The sequence below is a fragment of the Poecilia reticulata genome, unplaced genomic scaffold (genome assembly GCF_000633615.1).
Source record: "Poecilia reticulata strain Guanapo unplaced genomic scaffold, Guppy_female_1.0+MT scaffold_685, whole genome shotgun sequence".
Lineage (NCBI taxonomy): Eukaryota > Metazoa > Chordata > Actinopteri > Cyprinodontiformes > Poeciliidae > Poecilia > Poecilia reticulata.
The window spans coordinates 1-10,129 of record NW_007615432.1 but is presented as its reverse complement, the minus strand read 5'-3'; the positions used below and the strand labels follow the sequence as shown (position 1 = coordinate 10,129).

Below are 10,129 nucleotides of genomic sequence, written 5' to 3'. Positions count from 1 at the left end.
TTGCTTGAGTAGTAGCATTCCAACAGATCCATGTTTTCACCTCTCGCCCATTTCCGTCTAGTTCCAGTAGCCCACTTTTCATCAGGGTGCTCTGGTTCCCCAGCACCTGACGCAGACCTTGTTTGACCGGGCGACGTCTGAGCCRGCATGTCGTGCTTATTYGTGTCTCTCATGGTATGAGGTAGGCTATATAGCTCCAAGGGTCTTGCCTAAGGACCCACACTGACAGCTCAATGTCACAGTTTTAACTTATATATATATATGAGAGAGCTGAGTCAAAAAGCGAAGCTCTCGATTTACCGGTCGATCTATGGTCATGAGCTTTGGGTCATGACCGAAAGAACGAGATCACGGATACAAGCGGCCGAAATGGGTTTCCTCCATAGGGTGGCTGGGCTCTCCCTTAGAGATAGGGTGAGAAGCTTGGTCATCCGGGAGGGACTCAGAGCCGCTGCTCCTCCACGTTGAGAGGAGCCAGTTGAGGTGTCTCGGGCATCTGGTCAGGATGCCTTCTGGACATCCTGGATGGACTCACCTGGTGTTCCGGGCACGTCCCACCGGGAGGAGGCCTCGAGGAAGACCCAGGACACGCTGGAGGGATTATGTCTCTCGGTTGGCCTGGGAACGCCTTGGGGTTCCCCCAGAGGAGCTGGAAGAAGTGTGTGGGGAGAGAGAAGTCTGGGCCTCCCTTCTAAAGCTGCTGCCCCCGCGACCCGACCCCGGATAAGCGGCAGAAAATGGATGGATGGAGATATAGATATATATATAACTGCCTAAAATGTTACCGGAAAAAAACAAATGATGTCTTTATGGTAGAAAGAGGCTGTGCAAGTTAGGAATTTGTTTTTACCCACTTAATTAAGTTTAGAAAAAACATACTCACAGAAAATAGTTCTTTTATGCGCACAATGAAGTGTTCATGCGGTGGATTCTGTTCATGTGGTGCATTCATAGTGTTTTGAGGATAGATGTGCTGTGTGAATTTTCCCAGCAGGTGGCGCACTTCATCTGAGACATGAATCAGGCGGATCTTTTCTTGTATGCTATGAAGATCATCCTTGTGAAGTTCCTGTTTCCTTATTTTGTCAGGTTCCACCCTTTTGACCAACTTGTACAAGAAGAAGCAGCTTTTGGGCAGCTTTTGGTAGAGCTCACAAAGGGTGCCGTCATCTTTCAGGAAGTCCTTCAGAATCAGACCGTTCTCCAGGAGCAGACTAACAAAATCAGGCTTGTTGCCAGTCAGGGCTAATTTCATGAAGTAGTGGAGGTCACTGGACTAAAGAAAGAAACAAGAGAAAGAACCTTGTTATGTTGGTGGAAAACTAACCAGTTTGAAGAATTTGAATCTCATGTGAGACCTGATGTGATTACCTTTTATCATGGCAATCAAGTGCACTATTAATAAACCAGAAGAAATTGGAGCTGAGAAAATCTGGCTTCTTAAAAATGCTAAAGTAGCAATAGATTCAATGGTTTTACACAGCACCACAGGTACTGTTATTTCAGTTATTTCCAAAAAAGAAGACCCAGTGTATGAAAAGATACACTGGGTTCTGGTTTAAACAGCACTCATTTCATCTTATCTATTATCCTCCTTTAACAACTACAACAAATATGTAATTTGATTGAGACTGAAATTTAACTCACTGCAGAGTTTTACCTTTTTTTAATTTATGATCAAATGAACTTCATAAATGAAGCCAATGTCTTAATTAGATACATGTTTTAAATTCTGCTTTTATCATCCATCACCTAATTTCTATGGTCAAAGGATTTTTGTCTGATATCAAAAGTCTTAATCCCAATTTGAAAATATTTTAAGTCTACAATGTTTTATATTGATACTATGGTTTGCACAATAAAAGTCAACTAATCCTGAAAGCTGAGGACATTAGCATTGTAGGAAATTGTCAAACTACTCTATGGCTTTCTATTCATATGACAGATTTAAAAAGGAGCTGTAAATGAGATGGACTAACAGTGATTTCCAACGATGAAGGTGTCATCCAGGACATGTTGCTGCTACAATGTCATGACAATGATGAAACTGTTCTATAGCAACAGTCTTCAGAGGCTTCTTCAGATTTGTCACATGACTCACTGCTACTGGAGATCCTTCCTTCCCACTGTATCACCATCTATTCACTGTATGTACTTATACATACATTCATGGTTAATCTATTGCAATGCTGTTTAGTATGGATGCTACCATGGAGTTTGTGAAGCAGATCTGAGTCCAGAGATTGTTCCATTGTACAATGAAGAGAACAGGTTAAATATTCTGAAGGAAAAAGTTCCAAGACCGGTTTGTGCCAAGACGTTTTAGTTGGATTATCTCTGATCCATGAAAAGAAAATGTTCTTATGGGCAGCATAGGTGAGGATATCATATAGCCTGCCAGTACCAGATTAATGCTACTGTCCCTGTGTCCTAAGAGTAATAAGACAGGATCGTATTTGGCGTTGCCTGTCATTCATATCTTTCAGGACGTCCAACCAGTACATCTGAATTTTAGGGTGGGACCAAACACAATGAATATATGTAACAAGTACCGACTTGCAATTACGACAGGAGAGGTTTGAGAGTTAATTTTCTACTTTCTGCTAGAAGGAATTTGCAGTCTGTGAATAGGACTCTAAAAGCCTGACTTGATTACAGATAATAATTTTTACAGGATTCCAAATGACATCCCACTTCTCCTCAGTAACCAGTCAATTCAGTTTGCCATGTTTGTACAACATCTGGAGCTTTAAGTGTAACACAGGTTTGATTCAGCAAGTTATGAAAGCAGCTAACCACGTTCTTACCTGGACACTTAAGCAGTCATTTCTCTATGGAGATAAAGAGGCAACAGAGGCAAACGCTTTTTACATGTAAAATTTCAAACGTGGAGATATCTATAAGAAACCAAAAAGGCTACTTGGGAGGACATATTTAGTCTGGATTAACTCAAATAAAATGATTTCTTTTAATTATATTAAATCAAAACATTAAACCTTTTTTTAAGTATTTTTGCATTATAGCTATTTTTATTAAATGTAATCAAACATTATTCATACCCCTGGTAGATTTGCTGCTAATTGATATTTTAATTCAGCTAACATGTTTCTTTTAACTGATTAATATTTTTGGAGAGGCTGCCCAGTCAGACTTCCTACGTAAAAATCCAATGGAGAAAATTAAAACAGCAGCAGAGAATATGGACATAAGAAGAATCATCTACACTTCTGCATGCAGCAAGAGTAACATATGACATAAATTAGTCTTAGAGTTAAGATTATTGAGAGTAATTACAACCCTTGTATTGCAGCGTATATAGTTTAAAAACATACCAAACATCACTGTTGGGCACTGGTAGCTAATTTAGGCTTTTAAATCCCAAAATGCTAGCTTTTACCATACACAATAGTAAAATTAGAAAATATAACTAAACAAGACAGTTTCAGAAAGGCACCTTTTTGTCCAGAGGAAACAGGGCAGGTATTCTAGCACCATGTAGTGTATATCTATGCACATCAGTGCTCTGTATCAAACCCACCTTCCACACGCTTTCCTCAGTGAAAATCTCAGTCTCAGCTGAGTCGGCTCTGTTCCAGTCAATAGCCAGCTCTAGCTGCTTCTTCCAGGACTCTTCTTGTGATTCACCAGTCTTTGAAGCTGATGATAGAATATATACTGACAACCAAATGTCTTCAGGATATCTAGTGCACACACACTTATGAACTTTTATTTAAGGCAAATAACTAGTGTTACAAGCGCAGTAGATTTGGCTGAGAAAAAACAGAAATCCCATAGACAAAAGTTGAAGATAATAGATGACCAGAATTAATTAAGATTTTTACCCAATGATACAGGAAAAAAACTCATAAATGGAAACTTGAGAGAAAATATTTCAGACAGTTGAAATCACTATCATATGGGCATTAATGATATGTTCATTTGTGTGGACTCACACAAATGAGTCCACACATTTGTGTAGTGCTCCTTGCTCCTTTTAGTGCAAGGAGCACTAAAAGGAGTGCTTGTTGCACTCCTTTTAGTGCAAGGAGCTACTAAGAGGAAAAAAAAACATTAAGGTCCAAAAAATTCTATTTTGGGAACCAATATGATGGAAAAATTGGGTCAGATGGTGTACAAAGCAATTAGAACACATTAACCAAGTCAATGGGGCCTCACAGACTGCTTAATACAAATACTTTTCACACTTTAGATTTTTATTTGAAAATATAATTTAAGTATTAATAAGATTCCAACTACTTTGTGTTGGTCTAGGTAATAAAATAAAGCACACAGTGGTCTGTAGTTGTAGCATGATATTTCAAATACTTTTGTCACCATAGTTACCTTTGAAAAGAGCGTCAAGGATTGCCACATCCAAATTCCCTTGGCCATCTTTCCTTGCTCTGAATATTGTCAGTAATTCACGCTTCTTGATGATCTCCTGAATCTAGAAACAGATCAGACAAATGTCCTCTAGACCCACAGTGCTGTTGTAAAAGTTTTACTTTAAGACCACAACATTTAAAGCAAAAATATATTAAAATATCACATGACATAATTTTCTGAATCAGAAGATTCAGTACATCAGATTACATTGCTTCTTATTGAATCAATGGGGTACTGCGTACTTGGGTTTAATAAAACATCTCTGCTAGATGTAAATTGGTCTGCTCTCCTTATGTTCTGTGTCCTGTGTGGACAATGTAACAATGTGTCCTTATTAATTTAACTTTGAGTGTACAATGGGAACTGCACAGTTTCTGTTCTCGGATCTATAACCTCCCGACCCCACTAAGGGACAAGGGTATAAGAAGATGGATGGATGGATGGATCTATAACCAGCACATTATTTAATATTTCAATGTGTTTTAAAACTTCTCAAATGTTTTTTACCAGCATCTTTCAGCTGTTTTTAATTTGTTCAGCTGCTCCTAGGCAGTTTGACCCAAAGCAGACTGCAGCAAAACAATTAATAAATGGCTTTGCTATGTACCATAGCAGAAAGGAGGCATCAAGGAACCAAAGTGACGTCAACCAGGCTCTAACACTGTTAGAGCCCTAAGTGAACCTCCAAGCGCTTGAGAAGGGAGCGCTAGAGAACGGCTGGCCAAAATTAGAGTTCATAAATTGGATTAACCTTGAGCTAAACGCCGCTTGCACCGTGGAGCTCCAATATCTAACTTGAAGCTAACTTCACTGCGGTACAACGCATGCGCGATCTGATCTCCAAATGATGCCCCACCTCTTCCATGACACATACAAAAATGTCTCTCACATATACAAAAAATATCTCTCACACATAAAAGAAATGTCTCTCCCAAAAATGTCTCTCACACATACAAAACTGAGTCTCTCAAATACAAAAAAACGAGTCTATACCTTATTAGCTTATATGTGCAATCTTAGTCTTTTATGTATGCGTTTGAGAGAAAAAATTGTTTGCAAGTGTGATATTTTAGTAGTGTGTATGCGAAATTTTTGTATTTTGTATATGCGTGTGAGAGAAAAATTGTATGCGTGTGATATTTTAGTAGAGTATATGTGCAATTTTAATATTTTGTGTGTGTGTATATGAGTTTTTAGTAACTTTGTGTAAGAGACAAAACATAGATTTTGTCCGAAACTGCCCCTCATATAAATGCATGAAGGTGTCACATTCCCCAAATTCCTTTCCTTTTATGGCCAACCTGGGCAACTGCCAGTATGGTCCACATCAAAATCACCACAGCATACCACCACCACATATCATGGACTGGAACATCATTACTTATCTAACCTTTTCTGTGTACTCTTTTTCCTGGGACTTGAAAGTTGAACTTTTGTACTCTTGACCAAAACACTTTTCCAACTGGTTTTCGATGAGCTTGTCGATCTGGACAGTACTGTTCTGCTGTCCAGACACATGAGCAATGACATCTGCTAACCTCCCAGAACCCTGCAAGATCACACATGGTGTGCCCTTATTAACGGCGTTGTAGATGGTCTGAGAAGAAAACACAGACCAGAGGTCAGATTGTCAGAATCTAATAGATGGAAAGAAGATTCAGGAAACTGCTTACTTACATTGAGTGCGCTAAGTCCTCCGTTCAATACCACACAAACCACTGAGATCTTGATGTTATTATCTGAATGGTACATAATTAAAACAATTATTTAAAGTTATTCATAATTAGAGTTCAAAGCCTGCCGAAACATGGGCATCTTCATGCTTGCAGAGAAGCAGAGAACCCTATTGTAATTGTGCATATTATTATTATTATTATTATTATTATTATTGTCTGCTAAAAAATTGTTGGGCATAAGAACCAAGAAATGCTGAAAAAAATCTCAAATAACAGCTTGGTAGGAAGCCCACACCACTACCCAGGTATAAAAAAAAAATCATATCTTCTGTTATATAGGGTGTGATATTGTAAAGGACTTTTAGATCCTAATAAAGAATGATATGTTGTCACTGTGTATTGAGTTTTATGGAGTCTTGACGATAGGTGATGCTACGGGATAAAAGTTCAAATCCAACATGATAGCTGGACAGATTTACATTAAATTTTTCACAAATGCCCAAGACCACACCCAGCGTCCATATCTTGATATGGATATGACTTATATGTTATCTCACATTTAACCTTTGAATTATCTGAATTCCAAAGTTAATATTTGGGAATATCACATCATAGATATAATTGTATTCCATAAAAATTGAGAAACGTTTGATAAATTGAACCACTTGGTGACATTGGAAAAACTAGACATGTATTTTATTGATTTCCTCCACAACTACTAGATGTAGACACAATTTCTCTTTTCCAATGTATTCGCTGAACCATACTTTATTGTGTTTTGAAAAAAAAGTTATGTTAATAGAAAACATGTAAAACTTATTTTAAATTTATCCCAAAGCTAAAAGCCAATAGGCGCATAACTTTACATGATTGGACTGGACGAATGGCTAACCAAACGATGTGGACAGATTTTCATAGAGAATGTTCAATTTTTAAATTATGTGCAAACAAGTTGTTTTTTGTTTTTATTTGTTTTGTTTTGCTTGCATATATATATATAAAAAAATTTGAGCCTAACGTCAGAACAATTTGGGATTTGTATTAATAGTTTTTATAACAAATGTGCCTAACGTCAAATAAGGTGTCTGCATGCATTTTCAGCATGAGCCAACATGAGGTGGCACTATAAATAGATAAAATTTATAATGAAACTTGGTGGGTTACTTCAAGCTACAACCCTGAAACTAAACTTTTACCTTCTATGTGATTTGAGTTTTCCTGTCTGTTTATTTTAGGTTTCTGTGTCTTTTGAGTCTCACGTTACCCTGTCTACCCCTTGATTGTTCCCAGGTGTCTCGTTTCCTGATTACCCTCTGTGTATTTAATGTCACCTGTGTTTCTGTGTTGTTGTTGGGTCCTGGTTGCAGGCCGTGTCATTGCATCTGTTGAGTCAAGTTTGTTCAGTTGCTACCAGTGGTAGAGCGTTAGCCTTCCGCTCTTCCCTGTGCTGGCTGTATTTTTGGACTTTGTTTTCTTGGACTCATCCTTAAATTAATCATTTTCTTTTCTTCAACCTGGGTCTCTGAGTCTGCCTCACCACCTCAAACCGTATTTTATGACGCCTACTTTTGAACGTTTTATTTTAATAACAAAGAGTCATCTTCTTTTAACCTTTGTTTCCAAGATTTTTGCCTGAGATGTATTTCTCTAGTTCTGCACGCAGCTCGATCTCCATGCCATAATGTTCGTAGGTTCCATCATCAACCAGCAAGAAGTGGGTATGATTGTCATCCAGACAGGTCAGACCATCCTGACCTTCTGTGTCAATCACATAACGAGCTGGGAAGCAACCCTGCAGATAAACACAATGAAAAGTCTGAAGGCAACACACAAATCTATTCACAGGCATGATGTAAAGCATATGTTCAACTTACTTCTTCATTTACTAATTTCTCCCTGTTGTGAATTGCTCCCCATGGTGCCACTCCAATAGCCGCTATTTCCTTCTGCTTGGTGTTACTCAGGGCAAAGTCCTTAACAGCCTGTCCCACATGTCGCATCACACCCACATTGGTACCACCAGTAATGATCCATGCACCTACAGATGAAATATCACTGCATGTGTTTCTTGCTCATTCATCACCTATTTCTATTTTTCTGTCTGTTTCACCTGTAGTCTGGGCAATTTTCATCAGTCCTCTATAGAAAACCTTCTTCAGGTGGGACTTGAGGTAGAAGTTATTGGCTCCTCCAGTCACTGATATGAGCAGATTTGGAGGTGAAAGTCCCCACTGTTCAGTGAGTAACTGGTAGAGCACTGTAGCTTCAGTGTCTGCAGACACTCGTACATACTGGCAATGAGCAAACAAGATGTGGCATAAGAATGTGCAGGTACACAAATGCAGTGCCTTATAAAAGTATTCATACCCAATGAAGATTCTCAAAAAAAATTAATTCATGCTACATCCACAAAATATACCACATAGTGGGTTATTAATTGTGAAGTGGTGGGGGAAAAAAATTCCATACGTTTCTTAAACAAATAAAAATTAGAATGTGCATCCAGAAAGTGTTCCCTTTTCTATATTTCCAAATTTTGCTATGTTACATCTTTATTACCGATTGCTTTAAATTAATATCTTATTTTTCTACACAAATACCCCACTAAGACAATGTGGAAAGGTTTTTGTGTTCTTTTTTTTTTTGTGAGCAAATTTATTGAAAATTGAAGTATTCACAGCCTTTGAGCTTCAACTGATCAGCTTATAAGTGGTCCATCTGCGGTAAATTCAGTTTGGACTTGTTTTGGAAAGGTGCACAAGCATTAATCATCCTGTGGTCATCCTGGTCAGAGCCAATAACAAGAAGGATGGATGGTTTTATTTTATTTGGCAGTACCAAAACAAATGGCGGCGTATATGAATGCACATCACACTTCTGCTATAGTAAAAACTGTAAAAACCATCTTTTTCTTTGACTTCACAATGTTTATGATGGGTTATCACATAATATCTAACTAAAATACATAATTGTTTATTTATAGCATGACAAAATGTTCAAGAGGGTAAATATTTAGCACTGTTCACACACAGCTACGTGCTTTGAATCAAAACGATAAACTTTGAAATAGAAAAGTGCTCCAGAAAACATTGGATAAAAAGAACCAAAGATTCAAATGAAAGCTAATCAGAACTCACACTTTAATCCCTCTTCAGTGATCAAGTAATTTAATGAGACTCTTTGACCAAAAGCTGCGTCATGTTTTCAGTTGTGATTTTAAAAGTGCAGGTTGTTCCTGCACAAATGAGGATTTCAGGGGGTTTATTAAAGAGTGGAGGGGCATTAACCATAAATGGTGACCTGAGGGGTCCACATGGCTCCTTTCTGAAAAATAACACAAACCATTTTGTGCTTTATGGATCAACAGCTAGATAAAGTCTGTCATTTCACAATGACATGCTGAAATCTTTAGCCTCATTCAGTCTTAAATGCTGATGCTTTGTCTACATGAAGTTGTATGAAATTCTGAACCCATCCATCCATCCATTTTCTTTCACCCTTGTACCTTAGTGGGATCAGGAGGGTTGCTGGTGCCTATCTCCAGCTAATGTTCCAGGCGAGAGGCGGGGTCACCCTGGACAGGTCGCCAGTCTGTCGCAGGGCAATACAGAGACACACAGGACACAACCATGCACACTCACACCTAGGGAGAATTTTGAGGGGCCAATTAACCTGACAGTCATGTTTTTGGACTGTGGGAAGAAGCCGGAGTACCTGGAGAGAGCCCATGCATGTAGAGGGAGAACATGCAAACTCCACGCAGAAAGACCCCAGGCCAGGAATTGAACCCAGAACCTTCTTGCTGCAAGGCAACAGCTCTACCAACTGCACCACTGTCCAGCCCAAAATTCTGAACCATTTCTTCATTTATATCTTGAACACATAGACTTAGTGACTAGTGGACAATGGGGGTATACTACAAATGTTAAATAATAGAGGGTCAAGAATAGACACTTAAGAACTCAACAATTGATTTTTCTTGAAATAATGACCAAATGACACAAAATAGTTTCTGTCTGCCAAACAAGATCTGCACCAGTTTAGCACAGTACCACACAACCCCAGCG

At 38.5% G+C, this 10,129-nt stretch overlaps 1 protein-coding gene across 1 annotated transcript; it reads right to left on the bottom strand.

Annotated features, from left to right (window-relative positions):
* Nucleotides 1-117: 117 nt before the first annotated feature.
* LOC103461158 (transient receptor potential cation channel subfamily M member 2-like) lies at nt 118-8,353 on the bottom strand (the record flags this gene model as incomplete). Its single annotated transcript, XM_017303591.1, has 9 exons — nt 118-209; nt 884-1,276; nt 3,539-3,657; nt 4,345-4,447; nt 5,777-5,983; nt 6,064-6,125; nt 7,674-7,854; nt 7,937-8,100; nt 8,173-8,353. Coding segments are annotated over 9 exons (1,502 nt in total), but the record flags the coding sequence as incomplete, so codon positions are not given.
* Nucleotides 8,354-10,129: the final 1,776 nt, after the last annotated feature.